At 44.8% G+C, this 20572-nt stretch overlaps 2 protein-coding genes across 2 annotated transcripts in view; one reads left to right on the forward strand and one right to left on the reverse strand.

Moving 5' to 3' along the window:
• Positions 1-220: 220 nt before the first annotated feature.
• Positions 221-5080, reverse strand: PFN4 (profilin family member 4). The gene is made up of 5 exons (XM_004609393.2): positions 5011-5080; positions 4739-4918; positions 3466-3607; positions 1403-1504; positions 221-249 (listed from the first exon to the last, which is right to left on the reverse strand). The coding sequence occupies exons 2-5, from the start codon at positions 4853-4855 to the stop codon at positions 221-223; spliced, it is 390 nt and encodes a 129-aa protein (XP_004609450.1). The 5' UTR covers positions 4856-4918; positions 5011-5080.
• Positions 4983-20572, forward strand: part of FAM228B (family with sequence similarity 228 member B) — a 22041-nt gene continuing 6451 nt past the window's right edge. Inside the window, exons 1-6 of the mRNA XM_055121354.1 lie at positions 4983-4995; positions 5790-6148; positions 10531-10599; positions 13325-13405; positions 18106-18193; positions 18284-18440. Of these exons, the coding sequence (XP_054977329.1) occupies positions 4983-4995; positions 5790-6148; positions 10531-10599; positions 13325-13405; positions 18106-18193; positions 18284-18440 (767 nt within the window). The remainder of the gene's footprint in view (positions 4996-5789; positions 6149-10530; positions 10600-13324; positions 13406-18105; positions 18194-18283; positions 18441-20572) is intronic.

Genomic DNA, 20572 nt, shown 5'->3' on the forward strand with positions numbered 1-20572 from the left:
CTAGAATTATCTATGCAAGGAAGTCTACCCTCAACAGTCTCATAAACCATGGTGTCTAAAATTAAATTTAAAAAGAGAATAAAACACCACCTCAGCACACTCTTCCTTCGCAATATCTTCTGCTTAGTATTTCACAACTATACAATAAAGCATTATTTATTTAGTATTTATAGTATTCTTCTAAGATAATGCAAGTTGTCTTTCATAGACTTCTGGTGACTTAACTTCTTTTTCTTCTTAGGTAGTCACCTGAAAAATAAAACCAGTCTGATTATTTTGTTTTGTTTTGTCTTGGTGAAGCAAGATAGTTTTTATTGAAATTATATGTATAATATATAATCATATATATCACTGTATCACTGTCATCCCATTGTTCATCGATTTACTCCAGTGGGTACCAGTAACATCTCTAATTCCTCCCAGCTCTGAGATTTTAGCAGCCTCTCCTTACTCATCTTTCCCATTGATTGGAGGCTCTTTCAGGGTCAGGGGAATGAGACCTATTGTTATTGTTTTTGGCATATCAAATATGCCACGGGTAGCTTGCCAGGCTCTGTCCATGCGGGCAGGATACTCTTGGTAGCTTGCTGAACTCCATCAAACATGGTGTGGTAATTATGGAAAATGGGTAGGAACTGTCTTATAATGTGTCTTATAATGTGTCCGGAAAGCAGCCTGGAGCATGGTGGCGGTTGGTAGTGGAGGTCAGCTGCCAGGGCTGGGTTCCTTGGGGCAGGGAGGGTTCTCACCCACCCCCCTCTGGGGCACCCTGAGTGAAAACAGCCTGGCGCGGAGTCCCAATCATATATATAAATTTATATATACCTTTAAATATATAATATACGTAAATTTTGTTTTATTTTTGTTTTGGGGCCACACCCAACAGTACTCAGGGGTTACTCCTGACTCTGCACTCAGGAATCACTCCTGGCAGTACCTGGGGGATCAAAGAGATGCCGGGGATTGAACCTGGGTTGGCCCCATGCAAGGCAAATGCCTTGCCCCACTGTACTATTGCTCCAGCCCTGAAGTATATTTTGGGAGGAGGGAAAAAAAAATAAAAACAGACCAGAAAGATAGTGCAGGGCTTAAGCAACACGCCTTGTATCCCACCAACCATAGTTCAAATCCCTGCATATGGACCACTGAGCACAATCAGGGGTCACCCCTGAGAACAAAGCTGACTTAGACGGAGGGGAACAAGTGCGCTGGCAGTGTTCCAGCGCTGGGATTCAGGTTCCCTGAGGCTCCATCAGTGGTTCGGTTAGGAAAACCCAGTGTCTTTCCACTAAATCCCCCCTTTCTGCCCTCATTGGCTTGAGAAGTGTCTTCGTGATTGGCAGCCAACAGAGCGAAGGACAAGACAGGGCCGGTGGCAGGGAGGTGGGGGAGACAAACTCACCCAACTTCTCCGTGGCTTCCACACAGACACTGGGGTACATGCCCTTGGTGTAAGTTGACACCACAAGATACAGATGAGTCTTCACAACAATCACGCCAGAATCTCCCTGGATGAGAATAAAACAGAATGCCCTTCCTTCTCTTGGTTCTAATCACAGGATTAGTAATCCCCAGTCCCACTTCCCACCATTTATGTTCTACCATATAGCCACATATTTTTTTGTTCTCACTCTCTTTTCTTTTCCACTAACTCAACTGCCTTTCCTGTGAGAGTTGCAGACCATTGTAACTACAGCATATGTATTTGGAAGACACCTCTCTGATTGCAATAGATCCCAATGTCCATGAGTTCCACGGAGAGAATGGAAATTAATCATGGAACTTAGAATTAATACATTTGGAAATGGGTCACTATGGTTTTGAAACCCATAACACAACATAGCAGGAAAGAATAATAGCAGAAACGAATGGAATAACACCAGGGACAGAAAGTAGAGCTCCTGCATGGCAACTAAGTACACCAACCTATTATTTCCTCAGTCCTGAAAGAAAAAATAATTGGGCTGTTGTTGTCATTTTGAGGCCACATCTGAGATGCTCAGGGCTAACTCCTGGCTCTGCACTTAGTAATCAATCCTGGCGGTGCATAGGGGACCTTATAGAATGCCAGGGATCGATCCCGGTTTGGCTACAAGCAAAGTAAGTGCCTTATCTGCTGTGCTAGCTCTTTTTTTTTCCTTTTTGAGTCACACCCAGAGATTCTCAGGGGTGACTCCTGGCTCTGCTTCTCAGGAATTACTCCTGGCGGTGCTCAGGGGACCATATGGGATGCTGAGAATCGAACCCGGGTTGGCTGAGTGCAAGGCAAATGCCCTACCCGCTGTGCTATTGCTCCAGCCCCAGTGCTAGCTCTCTTAAAGTTTTGTTTTAAGGCCACTTCTGGCCATGCTCAGGGCTTACTCCTGACTCAGTGCTCAGGGATCACTGTGGGAATTGGTCCCATAACAAAAAAACCCAAAGATGGGATATGCCCCAAAGTTAGATAGTTTAGGTATCAGAATGCAAAGGGTTTGCAAAATAAAACCAGGGTAGAGTAATATAGCAGAAAAAAAGTAGAACAAATGACAAATAGATGCCAGCCACAAAGAATACACCAGGGAAACATAGAATAAGACTGTTTAGGGTCTTTTAGATTATTGGATTATTGGGTTGGCCCAGGGGGCTCAGGATAGAGGGGCACCTTGAAATCATTGGTGAGCATCTTCAAATGTGGCTCGTAATTCCTGAGATTTACATGAAGACACCCCTCCTCCAACCCCTGGCATCTGACAGGCTCTGGAGCCAGTCAACTCTTATGAGACACAAGCAGGACCTGGTACCTAGCTAACCATGCATTCCTTCCCCATCCCAGACCTCCTTTCCATCCCTATAAATCCACCCTAAAACGCAGGTTGGGTGTGACTTCACTGATCTCTTCAGAGACCCGTGAACCTTCCCCGGGGGCGCTTCAGTAAACCCAGTTCAGCATAATTCACGCGGGTCTCTGCGTTTTCCTTCCATGAGCTCATTCCTGGACCTTTCAGGGACAACATGGGCAAAAACCAGAACAGGAAACTCTCAGGACTTCATGATTGAAGGTGCCTTCTGATCGCTGTGTAAAATACCTTGGCCTCTTCTTTTACCTATTGAATGTTGATGTGCTTACTATCTTTAATAATCCAACAAAGGCTCACCTGTTGGGAGCATGGTGGGGGTGGAGAAGCGCTATTGTAGGGAATAAATGGCCAGCTTGTGAGGTCACTGAAGGCTGCCTAGGGGATGGAAAGCTTGGACAGGTTTGCTTGTCTCATTATCTGTGACTGACCCCTGCTGGTCGAAGGTGCCAATTTAACTGGCATTAGACATCACTTCTGGTGGGGTTCAGGGCACCTTATGAGATGCCCGGGATCAACCAGGGTTGACTGTGTCCTGGGCAAGAGCCCTACCTGCCATACTATCACCCCAGTCTCCTGTAGTCAAATTCTTATGATTTTTTTTGCCCAACTGTCTTCAAGTCTTGAACACTCACATTCTTAGCATAAAGAGAATAGTCATCTGCCCGGACACATGTATAATCCTTTTCTTTGAAATACAATCCCTCTCTTCGGGTTTGCAAAGGGTTCCTGGCAAAGCCATTCACCAGCTTTAGGATATCACAGGGCATCACCTGCAGAAGTGAAATAGATTAGAAATTGGCAAACCATGAAAGGTTGGACAAATCAGTCTGCTGCTCTTGTTGGACTGAAAATTAAGGGGTGTGTGTGTGTGTGTGTGTGTGTGTGTGTGTGTGTGTGTGTGTTTTGGGGACACACCTGGTGGTGCTCAGAGATTGATTACTCCTGGCTTTGGAATCACTCCTGGTTGGGTTCAGGGGACCATATGTGGTTAGGGAATTGTTATCGCTCTGGTCTTGTATTTATATTATTATTTGAGGCGAAAACAACTTCAAAGTAATTCTTTGGTATGTGAAACTGATAGAAAATTCAAATTTGTGTAGTTTAAAAATTTCATTATAGTTGAAGCCGTGTGTTTACAATAGTGTTGACATTTGTGGTCTTGGTATGTATAGTTACTTCACCTCCCCACCACCAAACGCCGAGACCCTCATGCCCTTGTGTCTCATCCTGCCCACCTCCTCTAGTGTGGAGCTCTCAGTTTGTGTTCAGCACTCAGTCAGGTGTAAGTTGTTTGGTTGTCCTGGACACCTACAGTTTTATTGGAATACTGCCAGACCATTCTTTTATGTGTTGTCTAAGACTGCTTTCCCATCACAAGGGCTGAACAGAGGAGCTGTGTGAGAAAGCATATGGCCCAGAGGCCTAGAATATTTACAGGAAAAAAATGTGTTTAAAACTTGTATGCTCAGGGGCTAGAGTGATAATTACACTTTTTTAAAAAAAATGTAACTGGCTTGGGGCCAGAGAGATAGAACTAATGGTAGGGCAACTGCCTTGCACATGGCCAACCTGGGATTTCATAAGGCATCCAATATGGTACCCTGAGTTCTGCCGGGAAGGGATAAAGCCAAGAGTAACCCCTGAGCATCAGTGGGTGTGGCCTTAAAAAACAAACTCATGTGCCCTTGGGGATGAGAGACATTACAGTGGGTAGGGCACTTGCTTTGTACCTGGCAGACCCCTGACATCCCAGATGGTCTTCCTTAGCACTGCCAGGAGTGATGAGTACAGTGCTCAGAGCAACCTGTGAGCACCATTAGGTGTAGCCCCCCCCCCAACCCACCCCAACCCAACCAAAAAAGCTGCAAGCCCTTCTTATGCTCAGGCTTATTTTTCCTTACATTAAACCCTGGTGATGAGACACAGAGGGTTTGGTCCTGGAGCCGGATGAGAGCTGCACTGTCCACATGCCTGGTTCCTAGGAGGGAATCTAACAGCAAATTCTGCAAATGGCTCATGCTCCCTCGGTTCGGAAAGAGGAACAGCAGCCCGAGAGATCTACTCCGAAGGCTTGCAGAGGCCTGTGAACAGAAACGTCCCTAAGACACTCTGGACAGTTTGACCATCAACAGTATCCTTCGCAAGATGGAGGGGGAAAGTAGAGGCCCATTACCTGATGCTCAGCACTACTCAGAGATGAATACAATTAGACAACTTGAAGTCGACCCAGAGCAGACTATGAAGTAAATCCCTAAAACTACAATCTCAAAATTTCTCTTTTCCCTGAGGGGGCGGAGTCACACCCAGAGGCTAGTCCAGCCCAGTGCCGAGGATGCAAGAACCACTCCTGGACATACTGGTGCCGGGCGGGGGCTGGAACCCAGTCCCCCCGCGCGCCAAGGAGGCGCGCTCAAGCCCTTGAGCAATCTCTAGCCCACAATCGCGTAAAAACCAAACCCAGAAACAACAAATACTATATCCGTGGTGTGCATCAGAATCACCTGGGATTAAACAAAACCAAAAATCCTTCTGGGGTGGGAAAACCCCACGAAATGAAGAAAGCTGAACCGGAGCTGAGTTCTCTCATAACTTTCTGGCTGCCGTTAGGACACACTAGTCCGAGAACAGGGCGACCATTGAGAAGGTGCACGATTTAGTTCCGGGGTACTAAAAACACCTTTAAGGCACTTAATTAATCCATTCCTTCAAGGGTACAGAGGACAGACGCCCCCTCCCGCCACTCCCTAAGAGGGATTATAGGGGCATTCCCTGGAGTGGGACTGAAGGCGACAGCAGGGCCTGCTGGTCAGTCCCGTTGGCTGGGGGGACGCGCAGAAGGCACGGAGGACACGAGGAGGCAGCGCATCCCTGACCAGAGCGAAACGGCGCAGCCAGCCTAACCGCTCAGCTGAGGGCTCAGCGCGCTGAGGAGCCGCCCAACGACCGATTCAGCCTGGAAAGGCGGGGCGAGACGGCGACGTGCCAGCTATTGGCTGCTACGGCTGTCCATCACGTGGAGGCGGGGGCGGCACCTCCACAGCCGACCAATCCGCGCGGACATTTGGGTCCGACTCCGCCCTACGGGGGCCGCGAGGGCGCGGCTGTGCGCGACTCTCGGTCGCCCCGAGGAGCGCGGCCTGGCGGGGCTCCGCGTTCCCCGGGCGCTGCGTCCGCAGTCGCTAAGCGCGAACGTTCGCACGTTCCCAGGCGACGGGGCGCACTGGCGCGCCGCGGCCGACGACGACCCCGGGGCCGTGAGCGAGCGGGCCGGGCCCCGGCGCACCTCCAGCCGTGGGAGGGGAGCAGCCGAGGTGCCAGTAGCGCGCCGCGCGTCCCTCTCAGCGCCGGGCGGGGCCCGGGTCGCGCGCAGCCGAGTCGCTGACGGACGGGCGGGAACGGACGGCGCCGTGGGCGCTGTGGGTCGGCTGGCGCCGGCGGCTCCGAGAGCTCCTCCGGCCCGGGGAGGAGGGGCCTGGCCGCTCGGAGCTCGGCGACTAGCGCCCCGAAAGCCCGTTTCCTCCTTCCCGCAGGCACCCTGGGTGTAGCCCGAGAGTTGGAACTCGCCCTTCGCCGCCCGCGGTTGAAAAAACGGCACTGGCGACCCCTAGAGGCCAGGCGGGCCATTGCGGGCAATTCCGGGCACCCCCGGGACGGCCAAGGGAGGGAGGGGGAAACGCTCCCTGATTAAAGGGCAGGGCTAAAGCAGGAGCCCTCGGTGCAGGGCATGATGTGGGGGCTGGATGGCCAATCCCTGTCCAAATGCTCACAAGAATGGATTACTATTATTTGTCTAGGATTTGGCGGCACACCCGGCAACGCTCAGCACCCAAAAAATCACTCCTGGTGGTGCTGGGGTGCGGGTTGGCGGGGGCAGGCGGGGCGAGGGTACCACATGAGATGCTCGGGATGAAGCCCTAGCAAGGCAAACGCCCTACTCGGCCCCAGGCTGGGTTATTGAACAAGAGAAAAACAAGGTGATTGTGAATTGTTGCTTAATAAGCGATTTTCCCCCCTAAATAGACTTGCTAGGAGCTCTGTTATTACCGCAATGAAAAATTTAGACACGGTAACTAACAAACCTCAGAAGTCCAAGAGCTCAAAAGAATGCTTGGCCCCGCAGCCAGTGTCTTGGATAGAGGTATAACAGTTGGGCATTTGGAAGTTTCTGCTCCGTTGCATTGAGAAGTGGCCTGTGCATAATACATGCGCTGTACCTCTGCTTTTGAGTTCTTCGTGCTACTGGCTTTGCGTTTGCTTTTTTTTTTTTTTCTAGCTTGAGGTGAAATCGTAGAACCCTGGTTATTCCTCCAGCCTGTTTTGCGGGGGGTGAGTGGGATAGGGTTAGGTGGGTGGGCTTCCAGAAATGTCTGGGAGTCAGGGAGTGATGCCCTTGCACTGCACGGTGCCGCTGGGAGCCACAAGGACCTCCTTGCTGGAGTCAGGGGTGGGTTCCACCCCTTTGAACTGTCTTCCCCAGACCTGGTTGAGGTTTCAGTTTGTTTGTTTTTTGTTTTTGAGCACCCAACAGTGCTCAGGGGTTAATCCTGGCTCTGCACTCAGAAATCACTCCTGGAAGGCTCTGGGGGCCATATGGGATGCTGGGGATAGAAACAGATTGATCTTGTGCAAGGCAAGCATCCTATTGGCTGTATCTTCTCTCCAGCCCCCTGATTGTCCTTTTCTAATGTAACAAAGTTAGAAGCTTTTTCTTGAAGTGTTGCCACAGCTGCTTTACCTCCAAATTGCATTGGCTGTGATTTATTTTTTATTGTATTTTTTCTAAGTTTTAGGAAGATCTCTCATTGATGTGCAATAAAATGCCTGTGTTTAAAATGTACAGCTTGATCTGTTATGACATGTATAACACATGAAATTTATCACCAGTCAAGAGAATGAACACAGTTCACTACTCCGATTTCTTCTGTGTCCCTTTATAATCTGTGTCCAATTGTTTCCAAGGTATTATTTCTACCAGCAGTATATGAGAATAGCAGGTCTTCACATTTGGTATGATTTTTTTTTTTCTTAGTGTATGTGTAGTCTTTTAATTTGAGGCGTTCTGACAGATGCATAGTGGCATCTTTTATTAGTTAAAAATTGTTGTAAAGCCCTGTGTTGCTTAGGACCTATGCAGGATGGGAATGAGTTAGGGCCTAGAACATTCTAGACATATGCTCTACCATTTGAGCTATATCTGTCTTGTCACAGTGAATAGAAACTTTTGTTGCCCTGAACATTTTTGTTTGTTTTTGAGCAACAGGTGGCTGTGCTCAGGACTTACTCCTGGCTCTGCTCAGGGTGCGGCTCAGGAGACCGTCTGGGTGCAGGAGAATAGAACTAGGTGGGCCGCTGGGCCACATGCAAAACAAGTATTGACCCACTCATGCCTTTCTGTGATGGTGCGAAGACTCAAACCTGGGTCTTACACATGCAAAGCATTCACACTGTGGCTGAACAATCCCTTGCATCCTTGCTTTCAGTTTGCAGTTCTGTAGTGACTGATGTTGAACATCGGTTCATGTCTTATTTGCCATTTAATAAATCTTACCTGGTGAAGGGTTTGTTTAGATATTCTGCCCATATCTTAGTTGAGTCGGTTTGTAATTTTGTTGTCAAGCTTTTATTACTGAGATATAATTTATGTAGTTTATTTTTATTTATTTATTTATTTATTTATTTATTTATTTTTTTAATTTATGTAGTTTAAAAGACACTTTTTTTGCAAAGCCAGGAGTAACCCCTGAGCATCGCTGGGTGTGACCCAAAAAGCAAAAAAAAAAAAAAAAAGACACTTTTTTCTTATACCCTTAAGCAATCACTTCCCATTTTCTGCCCACCCCCCCACTCCCACCCCCTAACCCTTCCCACTGACAGCCCTCCTCTACTTGAGATTTGTCTCTTATGGACATTTATACAAATAAGTTTTGTATAGTAGGTGGCCCTGTGTGACTGACTTCTTTATATATACTTGGTTTAGGGGCCACACCCAGCAGTGCTCAGGGCTTACTCCAGGCTCTGATATGGAATCATCACTCCTGGCAATGCTCAGAGGACTATACTAGAAGATGGAGATTGAACCCTCTGTACTATCTGCTGGTCTTCTCTTGTCTTTTTTCCAAATGTTGACTACTTTCTAGTTTTTTCTTGCTTTTGGTTACTCTCCAGTATCTTTGAATTGTTGATTTCTATAATTTTTTTAGAATATTAATTACTCATCTTGTTTGAGAACAATAGATTTGCAAGAAATAGCAGCTCTTTGAGGCAGAAAGTACAAAAGAAATTCAAAAAGTCATATTTGAATTTAAATTCTGGTTCAGCTCAGTATTTCCAGGCTTTCAGCCACTGCTTAATTACGATGGGCATATACTTCAATTAAGCTCCTTTGATTATAGTGTGGAAAGATAGATTTTAGATTTTGAGATTTTACACATCTGTTTTGAGAGAGTCTTAGAACTGAAGATGACCACTTCCACTGACAATTGAAGACAATTTGAATTTTGTGTGAATCTGAGAGTATGTTTATGATGAAAGCCAACCTACTGTATTTACTGGCAGATATTTAATTGTGAAATATTTATTTTGAAAATGGAAGAAAAATTAATGCCACCATAAACTATCCTCTGAAGATTGTGTTGCTTTAAAGTAAAAAAGTGAGACTTATATATGAAATGTGTATTAATATTTTTAATTATAATGACAGTAAATTAAAATAGAATTTATCAGTGGCCAAATGAATTCAAAGAAAGAATTATTTTGTCTGTGGAATGCCAGGAGTATATGCCTGGTGTGAGGAGGCCCCTAGTTCAATTACCAACGCCTCATGATCACTGCCTGAGTGACCCTGGTGCTCTCCAGTACTTCATGGCTTCGGCAATCACTTGGCTGAGTATCACCAAGAGTTGTCTCTGGGTCCCCCAGTCACTCTTGGGTGCCCTCCTCCCCCAACTCGAGGAGAAAAAAACCCTGATTTTAACCCATAGTGGAATGTGAAAAAAAAATTGGTAGGAAGGTTAAAAATTAAAAGTTGGGGAACTGGAGATCTAGTATGGGATTGACACTTGCCTTGCTTATGACCATACTAAGATCAATCCCCAGCACCACATGTGGTCCCCACGTACTGGTACGGAGTGCCCCTGAACACAGAGCACAACTGGGTGTGGCCCCCAAACCTACCAACCAAGGAAAGTTGGGCATATGGTTCAGCTTAGAGCACGTGCCCTGCATGTATGTGTCCCTGGCTTTGATATCTGGCACCACACACACACATACATATTTACATATACTACTACTTGCAAGTAATTTGTCCTTGCTGGTGCTCAAATGCCTGTACTGTGTTTTTGCCCAAGAACTAGCTGTGCAGACTGTAGAAAGATTCACATAATCTTTAGGAATATGGCTCAGTGGAGGAGCCCCTTCCTCCTTTGAAAATCTGGGATGTGTGTGTCATGAAAATTATGAGTTCAGGTAGCACTAAAAATTCAATTCCTCCCTCCCTCTCTCTGTACCCAGCAATGCTCAGGGATAATTCCTGACTCTGCTCAGGGAAGTCACCTTTGGTATTTCTTAGGGGACCATATGTAGTGCCAGGGATCAGCTATAAGCAAGGCAATGCCTTACTCCTGTATTATCCCTCCCGCTCTAAAATTCAATTCATTTAGGGTTTGGTTTTCACATTTTTATTCTATCATTTTAGGCACTAGCTACAGAAGATATTGACGAAGCTATTCAATCAATATTATATAGAGAAAATCATACCATTAAGGTAAGAGATATAGATGGTCTCAAATAAAAAAATATATATATTTTTATTTTAGCAGTTATTATTATAAATTTTTTAGAGAACACAGGCAATAGAATTAAAATACCTCTGGAGCTAACTTTATTTTTTGCTTTTTGGGTCATACCTGGTGATGCACAGGGGATATTCCTGGCTCTACAGGAATTACTCCTGGTGGTACTTGGGGGACCATATGGGATGCTGTGGAACCCCAGTGGCGGTGTGCAAGGCAAACACCCTATGCAATGTGCTATCACTCCGGCCCCCTGAAAATCTTTTAAGCTCCACAAAATAGTTTTTCCTTCTTCTTTGTTTTAAGTTAATATCTATCTCAGCTGGTGTTTGTGTGTGTGTGTGTGTTTGTGAGTGAGACTGTATCATCCCTCCACCCATTGTTTCATGAATTTGTAGTCTCTTTTCTTAAGAGAACAGACCTGTTGTCTCATTTATTTTGTGTACTCAGTGTTTCCACTATAGCCTGTGTCACATAGAAATCAAATAAATGATTGAATTGATGAATGATTGTGGGCTATTCCTAGGGAAAAAAAAACAACAAGAGCTTAAGATAATGTATTTGTTTTAATTATTTTAAAATGATATTTTAAATTGATAAATTGATATATCTTAATTTTATAATCATTTTCTAGGAACTAGATAAATTCTTACAACATCATGCTTTTTTAAATGAAAGGAAAAAAGAACTGTTATATAAAAGATGGGTTGATCATGTGGCAAATCCTCTCCAAAAGAAAATCATGGAAAGAGTTTCTTCTCATAAGAAGATTATAAAAAGGAGACAAGAGGAATTAGAAAACTTTTTAAAATATGTAAATAAAAAGGTACTAAGAGATCATATGGCTTTTTAAAGATTGGCTTTAGCTAAGGTTATCTTTATTTATAATTATCCAAATATCCTGTCCTTTCCCCTCTCCCTTAATATATGTATAATCCATGTTTTATTCTAGCAAATAATACTGTTAAATCCATTACATACAGAAACAATGGAGGAAAAGGGTTAGGTTTGGATTTAAAATGTGTAAATAGGGGCTGGAGCAATAGCACAGCGGGTAGGGTGTTTGCCTTGCACGCGGCCGACCCAGGTTCGATTCCCAGCATCCCATATGGTCCCCTGAGCACTGCTGGGGGTAATTCCTGAGTGGAGAGCCAGGAGTAACCCCTGTGCATCGCTGGGTGTGACCCAAAAAGCAAAAAGACAAAATAAAATAAAATCTGTGTCTTTTAAAAAAAATGTGTAAATAGAACAATTTTCTTCTTTCACTCTTGTTTAATTCTATACATCAATTAAAATTTGGCTCTAGGCTCAGAATATATATATATATATATGTATATATATTTATATGTGTGTGTATTCGGGATCTATAACTCAATTATTATTAATTTATTATTATTTTGGTTTTAGGGCCACACCCTGTGGTGCTCAGGGCTTACTCCTGGCTCTTTGCTCAGGGATCACTCCTGGTCATGTTCAGGAGACCAAAATTCAGTGCCTGGGATCGAACCTGGGTCAGCTGCATATAAGGCCTTAACTAATCTTTCTGGCCCCTGTGGTTGTATTTTTTTTGGGGGGAGAAAGGGGGTCACGCCCAGCGATGCTCAGGGATTACCCCTGGCTCTGCACTCAGAAATTACATCTGGCGGTGCTCTGCTTTGGGGACCATATGGGATGCTGAGATGAATTCTGAGTTGGGTGCAAGGCAAAAGTTCCCCCCTCCCATCGATCGCCCTTTGTTGTATTCTTATGTTTCAATAGCAAATGCAAATGGGAAGGGAAGACCAAATTAGAATTAAACTTAGTTTGTTCAAGAAACAAATGTTAAAGTGATAGAATCTACTTAAAGTATGCAAAGTTTTCATGAAGAATGTTGGAATACTAACACATTTGGTCATTTAGAAAACAGAAATGTTGCTAGGGTGCTGAAAAGATAGTAGTAAGGCGCTTGCTACTCAGCTGACCCAGGTTTCGTGTTCCTCAGACCCCACCCAGCTGCAACTATGTGACTCTGGAGGCTTGTTACACTGGGGAATTTATTGTGAAACTCCTCTGTGTGTTTCTCCCCCCACCCTAAGATTATTTAACAATATTTTAACAAATGGATGAATGTCTCTGGATGTTGGCCATTGGTGGGATTACATGGGGGGCACTGTGCAGCATCCAGAAACTATTAGACCAAGCTCGTGGAAGCAAAGAGGCCGTGCAACATCTTATAGCCTAATTTGCAAGGTACTGAGAGTTTCCTGGCCACATGGGTGAGAGCCTGGCAAGCTCCCTGTGATGTATTCATATGCCAAAACCAGTAACAATGATGGGTCTCATTCCCTGACTCTGAAAGAGCCTCCATGCAGCACTGTTGGGAAGAACAAGTAAAAAGAGGCCTAAAATCTCAGGAATGGAGATTGTACTGAGACTGCTCGAGAAAATCGATATCAACGGGATGATGATGATGATGATGATGATTTTAACAAATACAGTCAGAAAACGGGAACAAGTAAGACCTCTTTACTTTGAAAGTAGGACTTTAGCCAACTATTTCTGCAAGTAATATGCCAGGATAATGTTACATTGGAGACAACACATTTCCCTATAATCAGGCAGAGACTATGCAAGCTCACAGGATGCTTCCTGTGTGCAGGCATCTGGGAAGTCACGATGGAAAACCATCCTCTGTGTGCTTTTGTTTCCTTCCAATAGGGAGTCGCATTTAGGGAACATTATGATCCAAAGGAGTACGATCCTTTTTCTAGGAAGAAAGAGGACCCCACATTTCTGAAGGTAGGATTTGGTATTGTTGTATTATTTTGAGTAGCATTAATATGTGAATATTAACTAACTGATTCCCTAAGAATGCAATAGTGCGTGTGTATATGTTGGGGAGGATTTTGGTGCTGGGGATAGAACCCAGGGATTCATTATTTGAGGCATGTGCTATACCACTGAGCCACATCCCCAGCCCCATGCAATAACATCTCATAAATAGTTAAGTATATTCATATTTTAGGAATAACAACAAAAAAATCCAAAGGCCAGAGTAAAGCAGACTTCCATAAAATTTGAAAATACTGAATAATAATTGGGTAATAGGTAATGTTTAAAGATTCTGTAAACTTTTAAATTTGTTACAAAAGTAATTCTGTATCATCAGGTAATTGAGAAAAAACATTATGATTATACATACTATTTTTAGTTTTCTCAGATTTTATATACTATTGCCTTTCACTCACTCGCCCTTCCCTCTCTCCCTCCCTCTCCCCCTCTCCCCCCTCCCTCCCTCCCCCTCCCTCTCTCCGTTCCTTCCTTCCTTCCTTCCTTCCTTCCTTCCTTCCTTCCTTCCTTCCTTCCTTCCTTCCTTCCTTCCTTCCTTCCTTCCTTCCTTCCTTCCTTCCTTCCTTCCTTCCTTCCTTCCTTCCTTCCTTCCTTCCTTCCTTCCTTCCTTCCTTCCGGATAACATTGCTTTCTCCCTAAGGACCTTAGGTTTATCGGGTCACACCCATCACAGTGCTCCAGAACCATTCCCATCTCCATTCCCATCTCCATTCTTCTCTGATTCTCCTCCTGCTTCTTCCTCCCCCATGCTACTTCATTTTCCTTCTCACTCTGGACCTAGATCTGGAACCCCCCCAGCCCACTCTTACAGCCTAGTTAAATCCCAAAGCATGAGCGGGTTGGGGCTTACACATAGGTGTGGTCACAATCAATAGGATTAAAGTTCTTTCCCTCAGGGGATGCTGCTCCTAGGACAGATTCTCTTTCAGCAGGACACCCACCCAAGAGCTGAATCCCATGGGTGTGTTTCTCCTCTCCTCATCCAACTAACATATAAGCATTCATAATATTAATAATTTTGTATTGACACAGTAAGAGATACATTAAGCTTATAGAATTACTCTCCTGGGGCCATCTTGATCTCAGACCACAGTGCTCAGGTCAGATTAGTCTTTCCTATCCCTAGCAGGGTCCTAGTCTCGTCGTTCCTTTTGGATCATGACAGTATTTGTCCATGATCAAGCTCTTAACTTATGGTTAAGAATCGTGGCGCTTTGACTTGGCCCATTTTGATGACAGGGTAGCTCACAGCTTGCCCTGGATCCATTCAGTCCCTCATCGGGACCCTGTTTTGGGGTGCTAGGAACTAAGGGCAACTGAGACTTAAGTCGAAAAAGCAGATTCCCAGGAGGGAATAATATTTGAAGTCAATTAAATCCCAAGTTATAAAAGCATAATATTAACTGTTTTCCTGTGTCTGTACAAAAAGGACATTGCTTTAAAGTAAACTATTCAAAAGACATAAGGAGAGGAGAAAGGCAATTTTTTTTTTTTGCTTTTTGGGTCACACCCAGTGATGCTCAGGGGTTACTCCTGGCTCTGCACTCAGGAATCACTCCTGGCGGTGCTCGGGGGACCATATGGGATGCTGGGAATCTGAACCTGGATCGGTTGGGAGCAAGGCAAGTGCCCTACCCGCTGTACTATCCTTCCAGCCCCAAGAAAGGCAATATTAACTTACAATTCAAGTTCAGTGTCCTAGAAAGATCTGACCTTAAAAATTAACAGTCTGATTAGGGGGAAGAGAGCATAGAAAAGTGGTTACAGATAAAGGAATGGGAGTGACTCGGGAGCACTTTGATGGGTATGACCGATAAACCTAAGCTCCTTGTGGCAAGGGAGAAAGGACAAAGCAATGTTATCCGACTCCTTCCTTCCTTCCTTCCTTCCTTCCTTCCTTCCTTCCTTCCTTCCTTCCTTCCTTCCTTCCTTCCTTCCTTCCTTCCTTCCTTCCTTCCTTCCTTCCTTCCTTTCTTCCTTCCTTCCTTCTTCCCTTCTTCCCTCCCTCCCTCCCTCCCTCCCTCACTCCCTCCCTCCCTCCCTCCCTGTGGTTTTTGTGATTTTTTGGTTGGTTCTGTATTTTTTTTTTCAAGCACTGTATCTCAAAACAGAAATCCAGCCTAAAGAGAGAAAATAAACCAATTAAGTTTATTTTTAAAAAGAGGAAAGTAGGGGCTGGAGTGATAGCACAGTAGGTAGGGCGTTTGCCTTGCACACAGCTAACCCAGGTTCAATTCCCAGCATCCCATATGGTCCCCTGAGCACCACCAAAGGTGATTCCTGAGTGCAGAGTCAGGAATAACCCCTGTGCATCACTAGGTGTGACCCCCAAAAAAAGCAAAAAAAAAAAAAGAGGGAAGTGGGAAGTAGGGGTCTGGGAGTAAATCAAAAGTTAGTGTGTGCTTTGTTCTTTGCATGTTGGAGAGCCTCACCCTCTTGTGGACCAGCAAGATCTCAGACACCACCAGGTGTGACCCAACAGCAAAAACAAAAGAAAAAAGGGGGATGGGGTAGGGTGGTAGTATTTTTTTCTTTTTTAATAAGAACATGTTGTTCAATCGTGTGGCCTTGGCACAGTCCTTATATAACTTCCTGCAACTGCCATGCACCGTTTTCCTGTGGCCTATGTCTTCCTGTGTTTGTACACCAGCAACAAACTGCTTTGTCATGGGGTAAATTTTTGTCATTGAAAATGGTATAATATTTGTTTAAAGTCCAAGATGGAAATGGTGACATTCAAGAACCACAAAGTAGACAGATTTTATTCCCTAAAGTGTTTCTTGGTACTTTTTAAGTGCTTCAGATATGTGAAATAGAGAAAATCTTGTGAATTAATCTGCTGGTTAAAAATATACTTTGGGGGCTGGAGCACAGCGGGTAGGGCGTTTGCCTTGCACGCGGCCGACCCGAGTTCGATTCCCAGCATCACATATGGTCCCCCGAGCACCGCCTGGAGTAATTCCTGAGTGCATGAGCCAGGAGTACCCCTTGTGCATTTCCTAGTGTGGCCCAAAAAGAAAAAAAAATATATGTGTGTATATATACTTTAGTTATTTGGGCAGGGGGCCTGCTGGCAGTGCTTGGGAGGCCTTGGGCCTTGCTGGAGATTCTTGGTCGATGGAGCAGGATGTCAGTTCAGCACCAGGGCTGGAGGATGGAGCCCTGCCGGCCAGGGGATGCCTGGGCCAACCTGGAGTTGTTGGGGGCCTCCAGGGTCACACCCAGCAGGGTCTGGGGACCATGTGATGCTGTACTAGCTTCCAGCCCCACACCGATGATTTTTTTAAAAATTTTTATTGAATCACCATGTGGAAAGTTACAAAGTTCTCAGGTTTATGTCTCAGTTATACAATATTCAAACACCCATCCATTCACCAGTGCCCATATTCCACCACCAAAAACCCCAGTATACCCCCCGCCCCCGCCCCCCCCACCCCCAACTGTATAACTGATGAATTTCACTTCATTTTCTCTTTACCTTGATTACGTTCCATATTTCAACACAAAACTCACTATTGTTGTTGGAGTTTCCCCCCAAGAAAGACAGCCCTACTACCAAGGAAGCATTTGATAATTAGTTTTCCATTAAAAGATTGTATGTTTTTAGTTTTTAGCTAATGCAGCCTCGAGGATTGGAGCTGTCTCGTCCCGAATCCCGGAGATGTGTTAGTTGCTGCTCAGTGTCACCGGGGCTCCATCTGGAGAAGGTGTGGTGGCTGCACCTCCTCCGTCTGGATCCCCGTACACCAATGATTTTTATTTTTATTATTTTTATTTTTTTTTTTGCTTTTTGGGTCACACCCGGCGATGCACAGGGGTCACTCCTGGCTCATGCACTCAGGAATCACCCCTGGCGGTGCTCAGGGGACCATATGGGATGCTGGGATTCGAACCCGGGTCGGCCGCGTGCAAGGCAAACGCCCTACCCGCTGTGCTATCACTCCAGCCCCACACCAATGATTTTTAATGTATATTTTCATAAACCTTTTACAAATGTAAAAATAGAGAATTTAATTTCTAAGCACACATTTCAGGTTATAAAAGAATTGAAAACGTAGCAATTTGAGATGACTCATGGTATAACCAAGTTATTAGGTTAAAGTTTCAACATCTAATGTAAAGTGAACAATTTCTGTTTATAAAAACAATATTTTTCTAATTTAAAAATACAAATCTAGCAGCTGGGGAGAGGGCTTAAAGGGTTGGAGCACATGCTATGCAGTTGGGAACGAACCCCAGAACACAGGTGTGACCCTCCCAACCTCTGCCCCAGCACCACCAGATGTGGCCCAGAAAACCCAAACCAACCAAACAGAACTCCCCACAAAAGTTAAAATCAAGGGAGTTTCTTTAGGTTTACTTGATGGAAGTTTCTGTAAGCTGTATTTTAGAATTTCCTTTTTAATGTTTCTTGAGCTACCAAGGCCATTAGCACGTGGGCTAACCATGCCTCTTTGGTTGGCGGGCCTTGCTCAGATCGAGAGTGCCCATCCCTGGTGCTGTGATCAGCTTATGTGTGGTTAGATTGCCATGAGCAGCGAGACACTGTAGTCTTGATTTTTCTGGCACATGAATCAACTGGCATATGAACCTCTGGACAAGAGAAAGGGGCCTACAGCCTAGTCCTTAGGGAAGTACTTTTCTTGTAGGTCACCATGCCACCATTCCGTGACCCTCTGAAAAAGGCGCAGTTTGACAGAGATGATGGAAAGAGAACTCTCCTTCAGTGTGAGACCGGTACTGTCTCTAGGTGTTGGGGATTTCCTAAGCCAAGAGCAATGGGAGTTGCACTCAGGGTATTAACTTTAGGTCCTAACTTTCTTGCAGGAAAAATATATTCAATGAAAGAATTTAAAGAGGTAGAGGAGGCCATGCGGCTCTCCAGGTTACCGAAACTCTCGAGGTCACGGTGCTCACTGACTCCCTGTGACTGGTGTAAAATATCTGCATGCTACATAGAGAGTGAGCTCTGTCAGCGGAGCAGGTAACGATGCTGCAGTTAAACATTAGGGATTCTCTTAGAATTTGAAAACTCTCAGCAGTGTTAAAAATGTTGTTATACCTATTATTTAAATCTTAGTTTTCAATGTAAAATCTACTATGATTTTTGTCATTCTTCTGTGTTGGGCATTTATCTTTTCCTTAAAATTAAAGTTTGGTTTTGTTTTGTTTTGACATCACACTGTTGTAGCGGGTGTTCACTTAAGCCCGCCGACACATTCCATGGCGGGGAACAAGAAGGAGTTAGGTGAGGCCAGCACCTACGCCCTGGACAAAGCTCAGGGTTCCAAGTGCCTGTTGCTATAGGACATTACTGCAAACTCATCATTACTTTGCTTCATGCTCAAGTAATGCAGGGATGCACACACACGGTGTATCTTATCAGAATGGTTACAAGGAGTTTCCTAAAAGCAGCATTTTCTTAGCTTGGAACAGGGAAATTCATCCCAAGTGTATACAGCATGGGCATCCTTTTAGAACTTTGCACCTGCATGCAAAATCATCTCTTTAAAGAACATTCTATAAATCAATTATAAATCATTCTATAAATCAATTATAAAAATCAATTATAAAATAAAAAATGCATATTATAAATTTCCATTGTAACAACACCTAGCAGTGATAGAGGCTACTCCCAGTTTTATGCTCAAGGATTGCTTCTTGCAGTGCTGCGGGACCATGAGGGTCTAGGGACGGAATTGGACTGAGTGTGGAGCATGCACTGAGCCAGTTGAGCTGCTTCCCCTCCCCTCCCCCACTCCCCTTGTTCCTTTTCTTTGGGCCACACCCAAGACTGCTTAAGTTTTACTCTTAGGTATAAGATACTCTGCGCTCAGGTATAATTCCTGGAGCGCTTGGGGGGCCTTATGGGTGCCAGGGATCAAACTCGAATCAGCCATATGCCAGCCCTACCCATTGTACTATCACTCTGGCCCCTCTAGCCCCTATTTTGAAGATTTTTTTCATCATTGGTTTTCTTTCACTGGACTATACTGAAGTGTAGGGATATTTTAAATTTGTTCTTTGTTTTCTTTTTTTCCTTCTGTTTATATTACTTAAGGATTCTCCAAGATTCTCCTACGTGTAGTTGGGTGTTTCATAAATTTGGAGGAAAACAGGCTATTTTCACTTTAAATATTTTTATGTTCCATTCTTCCAATTTTTTCCCTCATGAGACTTTACTGATATGTATGTTAGAGCATTAAATATTGTTCGTCCCATGTCTTGGTTGCTGTTATCCTGGTTTCTGGCCAGACCCAGTGGTGCTCAGGACTGTAGCGCCACAGTGCCTGGGCATGTGCGTAGTGGAGAGCACCCACCTTGCATCTGTGAGGCCCGGGCTGATCCTTGGTGCTGTCGCAGAAGAAAAACATATAGAAACCCAGGAAACTCAGCGCCTTGCACACATGACGCCTGTGTTCTGCCACAGAACCACATCCACAGCCGTGCTTCCGTGAGCTAGCTTCTTCCTCAGAAGAAAGCCTGCATAGTGGACTTAGAGACAATTACTAATTGCTACTTATCTATAAGTGCACTTTTGGCCTAAAATTGGGACACTTTCCTTACACAAAGGATTTTTGCTTCTGTTTCTGCCTCTGGCATTCAGTCCCTATCTCAGCTCCTTCAAAGGTCTAGGCTTAGGTTGGAGAGATGGTACAGGGGCAAGGCCGGTACCTTGCATACAGCCAGCTTGTTTAATCCCTGCCGCTGTGTATGGTCGGCCCGACCCGACGCTGTATATGTCCCTGATCCTGTATGTGTGCTCTACTGGGTGTGGCACAAAAATCCAAATAACAACAACAAAACAAAGGTGACAGTTTCCAATTTAGTGTTTCCACTTAATCAGCTTCGTATCCTCTTAAGGCCTAAGTGGCATCTGTTTTCACCAGTCTTTTACTTCGGCCTGCTCCTATGTCCCAGCTTCCCACAGTTCAGCACCTGCCACTTTAGTGCTTGGATTCTTTCAGGGGAAAAGCACTTTCCAGTAATGCTCGAAAGGATACATTGCTTTGGCTTCTTTTTACACCTCAGTGCTAGGGAATGGTTTAAATTTTGCTTAGCATTTCCTTGGTACTCAGTAAATAGTAGCTTAACCTGCATCAGGGTGTGGGCAGC

This window comes from Sorex araneus, chromosome X (assembly GCF_027595985.1).
Source record: "Sorex araneus isolate mSorAra2 chromosome X, mSorAra2.pri, whole genome shotgun sequence".
Classification (NCBI taxonomy): domain Eukaryota; kingdom Metazoa; phylum Chordata; class Mammalia; order Eulipotyphla; family Soricidae; genus Sorex; species Sorex araneus.